Source organism: Dromiciops gliroides, chromosome 1, assembly GCF_019393635.1.
Source record: "Dromiciops gliroides isolate mDroGli1 chromosome 1, mDroGli1.pri, whole genome shotgun sequence".
Classification (NCBI taxonomy): Eukaryota; Metazoa; Chordata; class Mammalia; order Microbiotheria; family Microbiotheriidae; genus Dromiciops; species Dromiciops gliroides.
Window position 1 is genome coordinate 300,264,303 of NC_057861.1, and position 19,188 is coordinate 300,283,490.

Consider the following 19,188-nt stretch of genomic DNA (forward strand, 5'->3'; position numbering starts at 1 on the left):
AATATAATTTGTAAATGATTCTTATTCCTTTACTGATGCTTCTATCTATGTTTGCCAATTCTTTTTATTCCCAAGACAGCTTTTTTTCTTTTACATTTAGTCACAGGAAATATTGCTATAAATAGTTACTGACTTTTTAGATGCATAAATTATTTACAATTTCAAAGATGATAGCACAGAAGAGAGGCAAGGTTCAAACATAAAGCAACTAAGTATCTCACCAGTAATAAAATAGAACAGATAGGTTCTTCAGAAGACCTTCCCTCATACAACACCTGTTTACAGCTGTTCTTTGCATTAGGATTTTGGCAATAATCTGTTAATTGCAGATGAAATGTACCTGAAATAGAAGTACCAGAAATGGAGAATGGGGGAAGTGAGGTGTGGCAGAGGTAGAAAAGTCTGAAACAAAACCTTATGGAAAAGATCCCTGGTATGAGTACATAGAATAAAAGAATGGGCAGCCCTCTTCCACCCCTTCCCTCCAAAAAATGTCAATTTGTTGAAAAGGAAAACAAAAACTGAGAATTAGCCATAGCTATAGCCACAAAGGATTGATGATCTCAGTTTCAGCAACTATAGAAGTCAAGGGGATAATGAAATGACTAGAACAATCTGTACTATATTTGTGTTTCTTCTAGAACCAAATGAGAACTACATATACACAGATGTAGATGGGTGTTGCTACCAGAGGAGAAAATGAAATGCTTACAAAAAATACCTCTTTATTCTTCTGCTTCTCAATGAGAATGAAGTATTCCTTTAAAAGTCAGAAGAAAAATGAGAGAAGGCAAACATGTTTGCTGATTTTGAGAAGTAGTAGAAAGTATGGCCAGGAAAGAAGGACCACTGCACCATTAGACTGAAGCAGATTTATGTGCACCATGGAATGATAGTAAGGATATATGCAGCACCAGAAAAGAATATATCTAATACTACTTATAGGAGCAGAAATGAGTCCAGATGGTTGATGGCTTCCTCATGAAGTATAAAGAGGATGCTTTATGTAGATCCAGCATGAATAAGGAGGAGAGTATGCTGCCTTCATGAGGCATAAATCCAGGAAGTGATAGAAAGTTTCCAATGTTTGTTAAATAAGAACATAACTACTCATTTGTAGTGATTGAGGTGGGCATTAAAGAGCTTGCGAAGAGGAATATAGAAGGCATCCCTAAAGATTCTGACTTCCTGGGCAGAAATTGAAGAAATTGAGGGCACAGTTTTGTTTTCATTATTGCTTCCAATTAAGGGTAGGAAGTTTAGAAAGGAAAGATAGGTCTGGAATTTGAATAAGTGGTTAAGAAGTTTATTTAGGCTTATGGGATTTAGAATTCAGGATGATGGGTTGAAATCAAGGCTCTTGGGAATGAACTATATATAGAGAGACAGATATATTTTCTTGGAGACTCCCGTATGTAGTTAGGAGTATTTTAAATTTAAAGTGAAGAGGTAGTGAGAAAACTCCCCATATCCATACCTTAAGAAAAAATACCAGAGTATAGCAAGAAAAAAAGTGGGAGAACAATAATAGGGAAGATAATCTGTAATTCACAAGAGATAATAGCTGGAAAAAGGAGCAGTAATGATATTCAGGGTCTCTGATACTAACATATAAGTGCCAGAAATAAAGGTAACAAAAAAGTAAACAAAGAATCTTGTTATTAAGAGGTAAATATAGCCTTCTAAGCATCATCTAGACTTTATGGGCTGAGACCCAAGAACAATAACCTGTCCTTAATGAATTCAAGTCTCCAGGCTCAGACAAACCGTATCTCAGGATTCAGAAATGACTTCCCTGTTGTGATACTGAGCTGTTGTTGGTTTTGTTTAGAAAAACTGAAAATATGAACAATTTTGTATGGTTGAAAACAGAAAAAAGTATCCTTCTTTTCAAAAAGCAGTTGTGTTATTCAAATTTTTGACTCATGTTGGCTTTAATTTGTGGGAATATTCTAGAAATCATTAAAATTGTGAATAATTAAAATGAGAAATGGAAGTGAGAAAACATGGATTCAACAAGAAGTCAATTTAAAGAAAAATCTGCTCCCCCACACACAATTTTTTGGACATCATAACAAGAATGTGTAATGGGGAAATGCCATATGTGATGTACCTGTATTTCAATTAGGCATTTGAAAAAGTCTTTTTGAAATCTGTCATTTGCTATTAAGTAAAAAATATATGGGCTGATGGTACAGTGGATAGAATTAAGTAGATAGAGAATTAGTTGAATGACCTAACCCAAAGAAAGGTTTTTAGTGAATCAGGGCCATGACTAGATGGTATTTTGCCATAGGTTTGATTGTTGATTTTTTTTCTGTTCAAAAATTTTGTTTTGTTTTTGTTTGTTTTTTAGGCAGGTCAGTGAGGGTTAACTGACTTGCTCAAAGTCACACAGCTAGTAAGTGTCAGATATCTGAGGTCATATTTCAACTCAGGTCCTCCTGAACCCTGGGTCAGTGCTTTATCCTCTGCTCCACCTAGCAGTCCTCTGTTCAAAATTTTTATGTGATTTGAATAAAGGCATAAATGGCATTCTTATTAAATTTGCATATGGCATAAAACCAGGATGAATAGTCAATCCATTAGATATTAGTCAGGATTTAAAAGATCTCGACTGGCTAGTTTCATGGACCAAATCTAATAAATATAAAATTCATAGAAATAATTTTGTACTTGTGTTCCAAAAAGCACCAAAAATACATAGATAAGAGATGAAACTAGAGCACTATTCATTGGAAAAAAAGCCTGGGGAATTTTAAGTGACTGCGAAACACAATAAGAAGCAGAAACATAATGTAGCAGGAAAAAAATATTTTTCTAGCTACATTAACAAAAGCTTAGTGTCTAGAGTGAAGTTCCTGGTTCTTCCTGGTCAGACCATATCTAGAGTTATTATGTGGAATTCTAGGTGCCACACTTAAAGTGCCACATTGCTAAACAAGAACATGTCCAAAGGGGGTTGACCAGACATGGTACCTTAGAAGGATCAACTGAAAGAACTTGGGAGGTTTAACCTGGAACAGGGAAAAATTAGGGAGGGTATGATTATTGTCTTCAGGTATGTGAAATACTGTCATATAGAAGAGGGATTAGATTTGTACTGCTTGTCCCCAAAGAGCAGCATTAAGAGCAATGGATAGAAGCTTCAGGGAGATAGGTTTTCACTCAATATAGCAATCCAAAAGTGTAATGTGGGGAGCTAGGTAGCACAGTGGTTAGAATGCCAGATTTGGAGTCAGAAGATGTGAGTTTAAATCAGGCATCAGACATTTACTAGCTTTGTGATCCTGGGCAAGTCACTTAACTCTGCCTCTATTTCCTCATCTGTAAAATGACCTGGAGAAGGAAATGGTAAACCACTCCAGTATTTGTACCAAGAAAACTCCAAATGGGTTCAGCAAGAGTCAGACAATTGAAAACAACTAAACAACTAATCAACAACAATGAAAGTGTATGGGGCTATTTCAGAAGAAAATTGGTGCCCCTCTCAGACTGACTGAACAATTATTAGAAATATTGTGGAAAATATTCTTCCTTAGGATTTTGTTAATAAGATTACCTGTGAGGTCCTTTCCAGCTCAAAGAGTCTGTGATTCTACTTGTTTTTATCATCTTATGTCTTAAAGATGTATATAGCTGGGGGCGGCTATGTGGTGCAGTGGATAAAGTACTGGCCCTGGATTCAGGAGTTCCTGAGTTCAAATCCAGCCTCAGACACTTGACACTTACTGGTTGTGTGACCCTGGGCAAGTCACTTAACCCCCATTGCCCTGCAAAAAACAAAACAAAACAAAACAAAAAGATGTATACAGCTGAAAATGTAGAGAGTTATATTAAGCACCAGACAGAGGGGAAATAAATACTGGTTTCTTATATTTATTTGTTATGCGATGGTTTAGTGTATCATAATAATAATCTATTGTTTTGTAGTAAATGGGCTTTGAGATTCATTAAACACCTTAGTTTTGCTTTGACTAGTAATCTGAGAGACCTTTTATTGCTTTGCAGAATATAAAGTGATAAAAATTATCCCTTAATTAATTCCAGGGAGAGATTCCACTGCCATTATAAAATACATTTTAAAAATGCATTAATCTTGAATGAAAATTATAATAGCTTAATACATACATGATATTCATAAAGAAAAATAGTTATAGAAATAATTAAGGAAATTAAATCTTGAAACTAATTCTTCCAATGTAAATAGAACTAGAGCACTATTATAATGGACAGAGGCCTGGAGTTGGAGTAAGAATACCTGTATTTGAATCTAGGCTCTGCCTCCTACAATCTATGTGATATTCAGCAAGTCACTTCACTTTTGTGGCCTCTGTTTCCTTATCTCTAAAGATGAGGACCTTTGAAGTAAATGACCTATACGATAACTTCCAATTCTAAAATCTTGTATCTTATGATTCTATGTGCAAACAATTATAATGATGTTTAGGATTACATATATTCACAGAGAATGATGATATGTGACATGGAGTAGAGATACTGTCTTCTGGTGCTGTAATGAATTTGATAGCCCCTTCAGTTGAATTATCAAAAAATAATAATGTATATTATAATATTTTATGTTGTTCTTAAGGTTATGATATGTTCACTTATGTTATGATTTTTATATTTATATATATATTTATATTTCTCTATGTGTATATACACACACACACACACACACATATATATATATATATGTATATACCCACACTGGATATTAGCATACATTTTTACCATGTCTTAACAACTATCTATCTAGAATCTAAGCTAGCTATAGCTATCATATCATTATCTTCTTTACCCAAGTATAGACCTAGTTGAAAAGAAAATGTTAGGAAGTGGGAGATATTAGCATGATCTGTCTTCTTGAATTATTTGGGCTTTGACCTGTAAACTCAGGTTTTGAGACTTCTAGTTCTTTTCACTAATAATAACAATAATAATAATACATGTAACTAATATATAATACCTTAATAATATTTTAATCACATTTGATCTTTATAACAAATCTGAAATAGGCATTATTATTATACATATTTTACAAATGAAGAAATAGAAGCTGAAAGAATTTGTGACTTGTTCCAGGATCATGTAGGTAATGTTTGTAGCAAGATTTGAACTTTGGTTTTCCTGACTTATCTTAACTCTATTCATCATTCTACCTTGCTACACCAAAATAGCCATCATATCTTACGTTCAAAGTGTATTTGTCTCTATTAGTTTCCCCTTACCTCACCATGTTTGTCCTTTTTTAATCCTACTTTATATTATATTGATCCCAGTATATATCATATTGACCCTGCAGAATATTTTATCCCTAGAACCTTAAAAGAGTAGGTAATGATGTACATAAATTATGCATGTTGAATTGAATTATGATTACACCTAAATATCCTCTTAGGTTTGTTTTATCCAATAAAGCAAAAAAAAAAAAAGGGGGGTAGGGAAGTATTTGATTTTCAGAGGATTATTTTATACATAGCCACTACTCAGTATGTATGCATGCCTATATGTATGCACACATGTATATTTATATGCATAACTATGTATACATAAGCACATCTGTATGTATGCATGTTCTGCTGTAATTAATCAAAATTAGTAGCCAGTATTTAAATATCAAAAGCAATTAACTTTCATATTTAAGTGCCTTGAAAATAGTTCTCAAGGGGCCACCTAGGTGGCACAGTGGATAAAGCATTGGCCTTGGATTCAGAAGGATCTGAGTTCAAATCCAACCTTAGACACCTGACACTTGCTAGTTGTGTGACCCTGGGCAAGTCACTTAACCCCCATTGCCCTGCCCCCCCAAAAATAGTTCTCAAGGATCAATAATCAAATTTAATGAGTACCTACTATGTTCAAGGCTCACTTCTAAGTACAATGGAATATAGTGAATTTGATTCATACACTTGGTAAGGGACTAACATATGTGGGGTATGAAAGTTTATTGTGTTTTTTTTTTCTTGCCATTGAATAGATGGTAGGGTGATATATAAGAGGAAAAAATGAGTTGACTTGGGAAAGATTCATGTGGATTATTTTAGAAAAAAATTAAAATACTAGTAAATAGGTCAAGAATAGATAATTTCTTATAAAGTGGTTAAACAAAAGAGATCCTGTGGCTAGCTGACCCAAGAATATATCATGACAGGAAAGACTGTAAATAAGTCAGAGCAATATTATTTTTAGAATGACTTTGAGTGAATAAGTAATTTTTACTATTATAAATATCTGAATTACCTATAAAGGGCATATGAAGAAAGATTATCTCAATCCAGAGAAATAACTGATAAATAGATGTCTAGAATAATTTTAACTACCTACCTACATATACATATATATGCATACACATAACAAACATGTTTATGTATGTGTATATGCATACATGTACATATCAATATATACCCATGCACATTTATACATATATACATGTACATATACACATTCATGTATGCATAAATGCATATTTCTGCCTAATGATAACCATCTCAATGGTGTAGTGAGAGAAGAAAAAATAAATTTACTTTATAACTTTATTACATATTTAAAAAGAATTTTAAGTTGTACATAATAGATTTGTAGTTTTATTTGAAAACATCATTATTATTTTACAGTGTTATGGAAATGCTTGTTTTATAGCATAAATTAAAAATAAAATAAAATTTAAAAATAAATGCCTCAGAGAAATATAATTAGTGTTTATGCTTCAAGAATCTCCTGAAAGTACTATGGGTGTCAACTTCCCCCAGATTAGTTGTTTATATTGATAAATTTCCAGTTCTGTCTTGAGTGGAGAAGGGCCTTAACAATGCAACCTATATTCATTCTGTATTTTAAAAAACTTTTAGTTAGCACATTATACTCATTTTTTACAAATTGAATTATAGGTGTAAAGGAAATATCATCAGGTTAAAGATTGTGATGACATCATGAAACTGGCTAATTTTTAAAATCTGAGGAAGTCATCAGTCAAAATTCCATTAAGAAAATTTAAATTCTACTCACAGTGGTCATCATCCTGGAGATGGTGAAAATATAGGTGCTTGAAGTTTATGAAAAATGAGTTTGGGGATGGACATTTCATTTTCATATTAGCAGTGTGGAAAAGTAGACAGTATGTTGGACCTGCAGTCTGAAATAACTATGTTAAACTTCACCCTTGACAATTACACCCCCTAGTAATCATGAATGAGTCCCTTAGTCTCTTTGACACTCAGTTTCCTCACCTCTCCAATGAGACTCAAATAAATTAAAGCACACAAAACACTAGGTAAGTATCAGTTATTTCTGTTACTAGAGGCAACAGTTTTTTGCTGGAAATTTTGTTAAAACAGAACAAAAAAATCTGATTTGCATCTATTTAGTAGCTTCCTGTTCAGTTGATTTATTAATTACCTTTCAAGGGACTGTCAATACAAAGATACAAAGAAAATAGTCACCGCCCTCAAAGAACTTACGTTTCTGTTATTTGAAATATTGGGGGAACTAGCCCTTTTCTGCCCAGATTATTGGGGAGCCAGGCTGGGGTTTCTAAGATATTGCTACTTATAAATCAGAGGCTATTGCACCAGTTTTGGCAGCAAGCATTTATTATTAATTTGACCGCATTTCTGAAAAACTTCCCCACAGGCAATACACCCAGCATGGAATCCCACGAAGATGGGATGGGGAGAGCCATCTCTGGGGTAAGAGAAGCATGTAGGAGAGTAGGAAAGGCGAGAACAGAAAGAGAGGCAAGAGAGTGACCCTCGTGTCTCCAGGGCTTTTATCTTCTCTTAGATAGAGGCTGGGTCACCACACATTGATCTAAACTAATTGGTTAGCATCATTCAACTCCATTGATTGACATTACTTGGGGGGTAGTCAAGGAGAGTTTCCTTTCCCTAGGTAGTCAGAAAAGTCAATCTATATTCCTTTTGTTAAGCTGCAGGACCTAGGGAAGGGGAGAGAGCAGCTTCTGGATTTCTAGAACTCCATTATTAATATTTATTTTCTCACACATTCTATTATGGTGATACAAAGAAGCAATACAATAATTTCAAGACAGGATGCTAATAGCCTGAGCAAACAGGAATGATTACATATAGAATGTGTCACCCTAGTTGTGCCTTGGAAGAAACTTTGGATTCTAGGAGTAAAATTAAGGAAGGAGTGATTCTAGATTCAGACTAGCTCTGAGAGCTATGGAGGTAGAACATTGAACGTTTTATATGGAGAATAGTTGGCAGACCAGTTTGACTCGAATAAAGTTGTGGGCATGAAGAACAACAATATAAAATAAAAAGAAGTAAACTGGAAAAATAGTTTAATTTATTTCGACCTAACTTCTAAACTTTGCTATGAAGAATAAAGAATTCAATTTGAACATTCAGAGTTTAATTTTGAAGGAAAAATTTATGTTCCTTACAGTCTATTTGAGAATAATTTCAAGTTTTGAAAACTCATTTGGAATATGAAATGCCTTTTGAGAGACTGAAGATCTCTGAAAGGTGACATTCCAAACTCGATGACAACATGGATCAGGAGGATAATGGGAATAAAAATAGCTAACATTTATAAAGTCAATATGATGACTTATTTATCATATGTTACAAAAGAATTCACTGACTCTTGCCTTAAAGAAGGTTTATAGCTGTGGTTGGGAATCAATTGTCATGTATTTATTCAAAACCTAGAATGTGCTCAAGCCAGTTCTGTGGTTCCAACCATTTACTGGGCATTTCTTCCAGTTTGCTCTTGCATCTACTCTGACTTGAAATGTATAAAATGAAAAGCAGTCTCTTCCTCCTGAAACTAATAACTCCTCTTCATGATTTAGTAACTTGAGATTTACATAGCATTTTACAGTTTACAAACTGGCATCTTCACAACTATATGAGGTAGATATGGAGGCTTCCCCTGTGATTTCATGAAATTCACATGCTAGGCACCAAGAGATACAAAGACAAATTACCCTATCTGTTACTTCTTTGGCAAAAATTTCTCCCTTGCTACTTAAGCCACAGAAGGCAAAATGAGACACAATGGGTAGTTTAGTTTAGGGAGATAGATTTAGGCTTATTATAAGGAAACATTTCTTAACCAATAGATAGATAATTAAAAAAAAATGGATTTGGCTAAATCAGGAGATTGTGGTTTTCCCATAACTGAAGGTCTTCATGCAGAGGTTAGATAATCATTTGCCAGGTATGTTGTAAGACTGTTTTTTATTCAGATGGAGGTTGGACAAAAATGGCCTCTGAAGTCCATTATATCTCTTTGCAACTTCTCTATTCATATAACCTGTCTGGTTTTCTTTCATTAGTCATCTTTAACCCTTAATTTAAAACCTTAAAGTCAACCTTGACTTTCTCTTGTGCCTATCAAGTTTTACAGACCTCTTTCACAATGTTAAAAATAACCCATAACTTTCCATCTCAAGTGATTCAAGGTTAGTAGCGCCTCTATTAAAGTTTGTTATTGTTGCCAACAACAATGACTTTGAAGTAACAACAATATAGACAAATAGAAATAGTCAGGAAAGAGTCATGATGGGAACTGGCTACGCACTGGAAACTGAGTCCCGAAGCTAGAATTAAATGAAATTAATCCTTCATTGAAAATTCTTTAATAATTTTTATTCAAATAAACAGAATATCACATAAACATTATTCAAACTTCACCAGTTCCAGGAGACCACCTGAAAATAAAACAACTGTTTTAATAAATATCTTTTTAAATAATATATAACAATTCACAAAAGTACAAATGGTAGCAAATGTAATAATATGCAAATTAAGCTTTATTAATTTAATTAAGTTAATTAACTACTTGGAAAATTCATAAGATAATTTACATATAGGCAATTTCTAGCCTTAATAAACCACTTTGCTTTATTAGATATTGCAGGATTGTTTGTGGAAATGATACAAATTCTTTCTTATTATTTGAATGAAAATAGTGCTTAATAAATCACATGTATCAATTTTTTTCATTTACATAATCTAAATATATTAGAAAATTTCATGCCTTGTCTTTTGAATAAATTGTTAAATAGCAAATTGCATAATATAGAAGCTGATATTGGAACATAAATTATACAATGCAAATGGCATATAACATGAATTATGTTCTAGTTATTTTCCTTAGCAATTTTTCCAAAGCTTTCCAAAGTGTTTTTTTAACATTCTAAATTTAAATTCTCAATGAAGAATTTTTCACCATTTTATTGATTAATGTATAATACTGAAAGATATTTTTCATAGAATTCTAGAATTTTGGAGCTGAAAGTGTTCATTAAATTAATCTGGTATAATTCTCTAATACTGAAGAAATCAAAGCAGAGAGTTTTATTCAAGGTATAACAATTTTTGTGCTTAAAGTACATGCTTGTTTTTTTTTTTTTTACACTAAACTGTGGTTTTTGTCCTTGTAAACCTAGCATTTGGCAGTGCATGTAGACAACATTTAAAAGATACTTCTTGGGTTAAACTGATGGCTGGCCATCCAAGAAGAAATGTCCACTGGGTCAAAAGATATATATGACTGGATATCAGGAGAGAAAGAAACACTTAGGATTCAGTATATTCAATACAAAGTTATTACCTTTATCTCAAAACATACTTACAATACTGATTTCCCTATTTCTCCTGGTAGGATCACCATTCTCCCAGCTTTACATTTATGAAACCTAAGATTCTGTGTTGACTCCTTTTTCTTATATTAAAATGGATTACCAAAAGCTACCTAGTCTTTCATCATGTCTTTTGTACACTGTTTTTTTCCTTATCATATTAAGTATCCCTGAATTATCCTTCTATTATTATAATAGCTTGTATTGTTATAATAGATATCTTCTGATTTGTCTCCCAGCATCCAGTCTCCCCTTTTTGAACCTATTCAACTGATCTAAAGTACTGCATTGGTTTTGTAAATCCCTTACTGAAACCCCTTCAGTGGCACCCTATGATCTACAACAGTGGTGGCAAACTCTAATAGAGAGGGATCCTTGCTGGGCAAAGAATGACTTTAAAAGACAAGTTAACATTATTTATGTTGTTTTCTATTTTTATTTTATTTGTTAATCATTTCTTGATTGCATTCTAATGTGGTTCTAACTATACTTGGAAGTTTTACTGACTGCCTGGGGCCGTCCAGTGGTTTGGCCAAATTACCCTGTCACAGTTAACTTCAAAAGAAGTGTTGTAGTTAGTAAGAAGCATTTTCTAATACCTGAAGATTAATTGGAACTGCAATGGGTAAAGGAATGAGGTGCTTGAATAGAGAAGACAGTTAACAGTGGGAGGTGCACTTCCCGTGGAGGACTGCCCATGTTGCAGAAAGCCAGCAAAGTAGGAACTACTTTTGGAAAAGGTGGTGCTAAGCGCCACAGAAAAGTGCTGCGGGATAACATCCAAGGCATTACAAAGCCCGCCATCCGCCGTCTGGCTCGGCGTGGCGGCGTTAAGCGTATTTCAGGGCTTATTTACGAAGAGACTCGCGGAGTCCTTAAAGTCTTCTTGGAGAATGTGATACGCGATGCCGTCACCTACACAGAGCATGCCAAGAGGAAGACCGTCACTGCTATAGATGTCGTGTATGCGCTGAAACGCCAGGGCCGCACGCTCTACGGCTTTGGTGGTTAAGCCTGCTCTCTCCCGAATACAGTACCACCCGCACCTACAAAAAATATTTTATTACAAAAAAAAGATATTAGTGCTCTTATATGTCAGGTCAAAACTTCCTATCAATTAAAGAAAGTCATGTGAAAGTAGATTTGAGTGCCCTCAAGTAGGTGTCTTCTCACTCAAAGATTTTTAAGCAATGACTGGATCACCACTTGATAGTTTTATTGAATATATTCTTATTCAAATATGCATTGAGCTAGATGTTCTCTAAGAGGACAAAGGTGGTGCACTGGATTTTATTTTTATTTTTTGGCAAGGCAATGAGGGTTAAGTGACTTTCTCAGGGTCACATAGCTAGTAAGTGTTAAGCATCTGAGGCTAGATTTGAACTCAGGTCCTCCTGAATCCCAGGCCAGTGTTTTATCCATTGCGCCACCTAGCTGCTCTCAGTGCACTGGATTTTAAGTCGGAAAATAAGGTTTGAATCCTGGCTCTCTACCACTTACCACTAATATGGCTAAGCCACTGATCTCTGGTAAGGGGCCCTTGTACAGTAAAATTCTTGAGTGGCCTGAATCACACTGCACATAATTGAGGAATGTTTAACAAAATAAAGAAAAATACAATATAATGTAATTTGTCGTTTTCTAAGTCAATATGTGGCCTGCAGGGATCCATTTCTGTAAAGTCTCCTCCAGCTCAGAATATATGATCCCATGGTCTCTTCTAATTCTGTGATTCTTTGATTCTGTAACTAGTCAGGCATCATAAAGACAGGCAGGCCCACTGGGAAGAGATTGGGCTTCTAAAACAACAGAAAAGCAAAGTGTAAAGCTAACCTGGACTCAGAAAGTCATGTCAGGTTTGGAGGTTAGGGCTCAGAAGTGTAATCTGGGCCTGGGCCATGTGCAGAGTGCTCATGTCTGAATAGAGACCATGTTGACCATGGGAATTTTGAAAGGTTGGGAGCAGGAGCCACAGGAGTCTGGAACTTAAGCTTAGGTTACTTCCACCAGCTTCATAGTCTCTGCAAGATCAGTCTGGAGAAGAATAAGAGTAGCCTTCGGCCCAGATGTGGTTGAAACAAAATTTACCAGAAGCTTCAAGCACTGGGTGTGTGAATTTAGTGGGATTAATGTTATGTAGGAAGTAAACTAAAATTTGATCCTCCTCTCCCAGAGACTACAGGGGAGAGGATGCTCTAAAGGTATTAGGAGAAATGTTTGCATTTTTGTTTTTTTCTGTGCCTTTGAGCCAAATATATCCTTTTGTAAAAGCTAACCAATGTTCAATAGTAACATGGAATTGCAGTACAAGTTATAGGCCCTTAACAATGGAGGGGACATGATTTTGGAGCTCAATTGTGGCTGTGGATATGAGACTCCAAATCCTAAGAGTATTCTAGTACACTGAGGGGGAGATGCAGTATCCTGGCTATGGGAAAGAGAGCCAAGAACTTCTGCAAGGAAGTTTCTATAAGAACAGAATAGGCCAAGGATCATCAGAATTTCATTGCTGGAATCAGAGGTGATAGGTTAACAAAGACCAAAAACACGTATCAGTATCAAGTCAATTTGCTCACAGAGGCAATTTTCTGCTTTGCCGCATGGTTTTTATTTATTTATTTTGATTCTGTGTTGTGGAGCCAACCCAAGAATGGTTTGTTGCAGGTCTTATTCTGCTAGGCAGGTCGCTAGAAGCCCCACCCAAGTTAGCAAGTATCTACTTTTCATAGAGTAATCCTGCCATTCTTTCTTCAAGGCATAATTTTAAATCTTATTTTCTATTTATTTATTTATTTAATAATGTTTTTGGGGTGGGACAATGAGTGTTAAGTGACTTGCCCAGGGTCACACAGCTAGTAAGTGTCAAGTGTCAAGTGTCTGAAGCCAGATTTGAACTCAGGTCCTCCTGAATCCAGGGCTAGTGCTTAATCCCCTGCACCACTTAACTGCCCTCTTTAATCTTATTTTATAAACCTTCCTTGCCCATTCCACCTTAGAATGATGTCTCTCTATTTAACTCTTTATTTTGGTACTCAAAATATCTGGTTTCTTTTTCTTATATTACCTAATTTTATCTCTTTAGACTATAAGCTCCTTGAGGGCAGGATTCATTTATTATTTACTTAGCTTTGCTAATAGTATGTACTCTGTTAAATGAAGAGATCCATTTGACTCTGTGCTAGAATGTAGAATCATATTTTCTACCCAGGACAACATCTTCATTGTTTCAATTGGTGAGGTATAGCTGTTCTTTCTTTTCATATCTTTAAATTAAAAAAAAAAGTAAAGGTAAATTCTAATTTTTTTAAAAGTTTATTTCTTCTTATTCTGGCAGTCTGAAATGAGGGGAAATAAATGCTATGATCTTAAGCTCTCATTTAAGGAAAAGATAAAACTAATCCAAACAGAAAATAAAAAAAAAAAACCCACAAAACAAATCCTACCTTTCCTGGATTCCTTAGCTGCCTTGTACTACTGCCAGCCCTGGGTGTTCTAGAAGTAATTTCAAAGAGTGAGTAAGCTATAGGAACACCTAGAGGAAACATTCCATTTAGAAGAGATGAATGAAGCCTGACTAGAGTGCTACTTAACTCCTCTAGTGCCAGAATAAGAAGTTCCCGTTTCAGAAGCAAATGTACAAATTATTCCTTGTTGTCTTTATTAATTGAAGTTTGTAGTAATCATTATCCATTACCTCACTAGTTCTTATTTTGTGACCTTGGGGCTGGGAGTGGGGTGTGTGCGTGTGTGTGTGTGTGTGTGTGTGTGTGTGTGTGTGTGGAGGTAGGGAGTGGGATAATATACCTGGTAGTAGTTAGGAGTTTCTATAGAAAGAGATCTGACAAGGGGTTGTTAGGAATCTTTCAGTAGTCCAGCCAAACTAGTCTTCTGCTGTTCTCTAGTACCTTCTATAGCACCTGTGTTAGGTCATAAAACAAACCTACCTCTTGTATCTGGAGGAAGACAGTTTCCCTCCTGAGAGTAAAGTGCTTCTAGCATTTTGTTTGTTTGAAGTATGCTTATTTGTATCAGATACTCCTTAGTACAATACTTAACACTCCTTTTAGATGCTTCATTGAACTGTTTTTAATAGGAATGTGGGAAGCAGTGTATTACAGCAAATAGACACCCCTCAGTCTTTTAAGTCCTGCTTTCAACATATGGGGGCTGTGTGAGTCTGAACATGCTGTTTAACTTCTAGGTGTATTAGAAAACCCCTTTAAGATGATAATGCTCTGCATAGGTGGGAGAAGTTTCCTACACCGAATGAAATCACAAGTTAGGTCCAAAAAAAGGAAAGAAAGAAAATTATTGTTTTAATACTTCCACATATATATACATATATACACATACATAGTATGTGTGTGTATATATACATACATACATACATACATATATACACACATTTATATACATATGCACTTACATATACGTGTGTGTATACACAACTGGATATAAATGAGCAGCTGGGTGGCACAGTGAATAGAATGCTAGGCCTGAAATCAGGAAGATTGATCTTCTTGAGTTCAAATCTGGCCTCAGACACTAGACGTGGGACCCTGGGCAAGTTACTTAACCCTGTTTGCCTCAGTTCTTCATCTGTAAAATGAGCTAGAGAAGGAAATGGCAAACCACTCCAGGACCTGTGCCAAGAAAACCCTAAGTGGAATCACAAAGTGTTGTACATGACTGAACAACAAAAAACATACAGAGTAGATGGAAGGTAATCTCAAAGGGGGTAGCACTAACAGTTGAGGGGGGCAGGAAAGGCCTACAGAAGATGGCATATGAGATAAGTATTGAGGCTAGCCAGGGAAATTAAGAGCTTGAGGGGAGGGGACTGAACATCCTAGGCATGGGGAACAAGCAGTGCAAAGGCAGAGAGATAGGAGATAGAATGTTATGTTCAAGGAAGAGTTGCTAAGCAAGTATGCAGAATCCTAAAGTACAAAAAGTACAGGAATATGGGGCAGTTAGGAAGGGATTATGTTAGTTAGGAAGGGTTATGAAAAACTTTAAATGGCAAAGTACATTATATTTGTTCTTTGATGTGTAGAGAAGTCACCTTGGCATCTGAGTGAGTATTGAGCATTGAATATGATGAAAGACTTGAGGCAGGTAGGCTGGAGAGGGTTGTCGTGATAGTGCACCTGCGAGGAGATGAGGGCCGTGGAAGCCGTGTGAATGGAAAAAAGGGTTTATGGGAGAAGCATGGTAAAGGTGGAAATAAGATTAGGCAACAGATTTGATATGTGGGGTAAGTAAGAGTGAGAAGTCAAGGATGACACCTATATCGTGGGCCCTGGGTGACTGAGAGCGTGGAGGTGCCCTCAACGATGATAACAAAGTTTTGGATGGGGCCGTGGGGTTGAGGGGAAACTAAGTCTTGTTTTGGACACATTTAGTTTGAGATGTATATGGGATATGCTGAAATCTGTACTAGCTCAAGTTCATCTCTATTCAAATCATGCACACTCCTAGTTGGAAAGGACCCTTCCTGTTATAATATACTAATAGAGTAATTAGGCTGTCGGCAACTAAAACAGCCCCTGGAGTCCATGTGGTTCTCTCCTCTTTTGCTTCAGGGAGTTTATTTAGACAAAGTTATGAGTTTAGTTACAATCATTCCAAAACTCCAATTAAGAAAATTCCTGTTGAGCCAGAGATTGGACTCTGCTAACTTTACATTTATATCTTTCTTTTGTTAACTCCTGGTTTCTATGTGATAGAAGCAAAATTCAGTTTACTAGAAATACTTGGCTTATGAAATAGCATGTTATGTTTTAACATCTGTGAATAGACAGACATCTTAAGGTAAAGTTTTGGAAAGAACCTACCATTTGTTTGACTCTCTTTCTACCTATTTATTCTACTCAGAAAAAAAATAATAAAACCGGAGCATACACTAATTAATATGTATATTAATGGACACATATTTATATTCAAATATGCATTGCATTGATAAGCATTAGCATTATCAGAGAGCTACATGTGTAACATTCCCTAATTTTGCTTTGAATGTTATAATTTAGTCTGGTCACATAGGTTGGATAGACCTTGCCCTTGTACGACCATGATGAACTCTCTGCCTTTATTCCAGTGTTAATTGATTGGCTGTTCAAAATCCTCATCAGAACTATAGTCTAGCTTTCCTATACCCGAGTTTATAGGGGGCCCACACTGGCCAGCAGTGTTAATAGGTATTGAGGTCTGTGTGAAAGGTCTTCTTTGTTTGAAATATCTGTTTCCGAGACACTGCTTGGGTCAATTAGACTTGGTATGACTGGCAGGTATTTCGTTTTGGCTTAGAATCCTCTGAGATATATATATATATATGTATGTCCATCTGTCCAAAAGTGTTCTCATTTAACCAAAGTAATAACTTTTAAGTGTGTGAGATAATCATTGGAGCCACACTCTTAAGCTATCTAAAGCAAGAATCATCTTTACTTGATATGTACTTCTTCAGCTTCTGATTGAAAGTTTGCATAAGGGAGATTTTACAACTTTTTGACTGGCCATTCCATTTACATATATTGCTGATGCATATTGAATTCTTCTGAAATACAAAATAAGTCTACTCTATTTTTTCACATTATAGGCCTTTAGATATTTGTACACAGGTACCATGTACAAATTGAGTAATTATCCTTCCTGGCTGAAATATGCTAGTTTACTTAACTATTCCTTAGATGAAATGATTTTCAGATATTTCCTTCCAGAAAGGCAAAAAACAGTGGACCCCAAAGTTAGGAAATACTTGAGCTTGAATCCTAATTATAATACTTACCAGCTGTACTATCATGATCAAATCAATTACTTAACCTCTCCTAGCATTAATTTCCCATATTTAAAAAGGGGGCAATAATGCCTTCAGTTCCTATCTTGGGTCCATGTGTCCATCAAGTGAAATAACTTTTATGAAGTCTTTTCTAAACCTTAATGTGTTATAAGTACAGAAGTTGTTTGTTGTCATCATCATCATTCTTGCTATTATTTAGCTAGGTTGATTAGTTGCCTTCATCAGGACATACTCTGTCCAGTTCAGCAGTGTCTTTTTAAAAAAGTAGCACAGAGCTATAAACAGAAAACTAAATAAGAATTAATTAATCACCTCAGAGTCAGATAGAGCTATTCTTTCCTTTGACCTGTATTTTTATGTATTTTTTAAAAAATAGACCTTCATATTGCCTTAGCTTATTTTATAACCATGTTATGGCGTTGGTTTATATTGAGTCTTTAGTTAATTAAAATCCCCACTTTTCTATATATTAATTGCTTGGTCACGTCTTAATTCATTAAAAAACCATCACCAATTGAATGCAGGATCTTCTGAGTTTATTCCTACTAACTTTGATCTTGTTAATTTAGGGTCAAGATGACAAAGTCCCTTGGGCATTTTGGCAAATCAATAAATATTTGTTGAATGAATAAACACTTTCTAGCATGTTAAGTTTTTGAATAACATTTTGCTACCTATTGAGCTATCCATCTTAGCTTAGGGATATTGAAAAATGTGATAAGCAGAACTTCTATATCTTGATCCAAATTGTTAAAAAAAATTAGAAAGGACCAATAACAGAGCCTTGTGCTATATTGTTGGAAAATTCCTTTCAAATTTAGAATGATTTTTTGTTCTTTGGGTGAGGTTTTTCCAGTAGCTATAAATCCCTCAATCTAATTTAACCTACCTTACATTTTTTCATCTGGTCTACAAATATAGAAATGTAGTTAACTAGCATTTATTAAGCATCTACTATTGGTTAAATAATTTTAGAAAGGACTTTTTTGTGAGGCAATTGGGGTTAAGTGACTTGCCCAGGGTCACACAGCTAGTAAGTGTTAAGTGTCTGAGGCCAGATTTGAACTCAGGTCCTCCTGACTCCAGGGCCGGCAGTCTATCCACTGTGCCACCTAGCTTTCCCGAAGAAAGCACTTTTGTATTCATTATCTCACTTAGGTCTCACAAGAACCCTTTTGACATATGCCAGACTGGATAAAGAATTATTATTTTTAAAGTGAGGAAACTGAGGCTATCAGAAGTAAAATAAAATTATTTGTCATTTTTTACACTGTGACTATGCAGCAGGGGCTAGATTGAAATGCAAGTCTTCCAATTCTTACTCTAATGTTCTTTTACATAAGCATTATTTACTACTACCCTATTTTTCATGAGAGATTTTGTCAAAAATCAAAGAAATAAAAGTAAAGTATGCCTTGATTATTTTCTTCCTTTAATTGTCTTGTAAATCTAGCTATAGAAAAAATGATTTTGGAATGGGAACCAATGTAGCCCAGTGATAATCCTTTTTTCCTTTCTTTTGAAAGTATCTGCTTAATAATCATGTTCTAGAAAGTTAGAAATCTATAATATGCTGAAACCTTTGTTCTTAATTTAAAGCTTTATTTATTTAATTGATACTACTTCCTTCATGAGTATTATTAGGCAATCAGTATGATCTGTAACTTAGAAAAGTGTTAAATGACAGCCATGTTCTCTTATTTGGAAAAAGCTCATTTAAAAATGATTATCACCTGTATATAACAAGTGTGGCAGAAGGGCTATTCTT

At 35.1% G+C, this 19,188-nt stretch overlaps 2 protein-coding genes across 15 annotated transcripts in view; both read left to right on the forward strand.

The window, feature by feature from the left end:
• The window catches only part of RALYL (RALY RNA binding protein like), an 820,624-nt gene that overhangs the window by 42,035 nt on the left and 759,401 nt on the right, over nt 1–19,188 (forward strand). The gene's annotated exons all lie outside the window — the stretch shown is intronic.
• Nucleotides 11,316–11,630, forward strand: LOC122748657 (histone H4-like). Its single transcript, XM_043994441.1, has one exon. It carries the CDS (start codon nt 11,316–11,318, stop codon nt 11,628–11,630), a length of 315 nt encoding a protein of 104 aa, XP_043850376.1.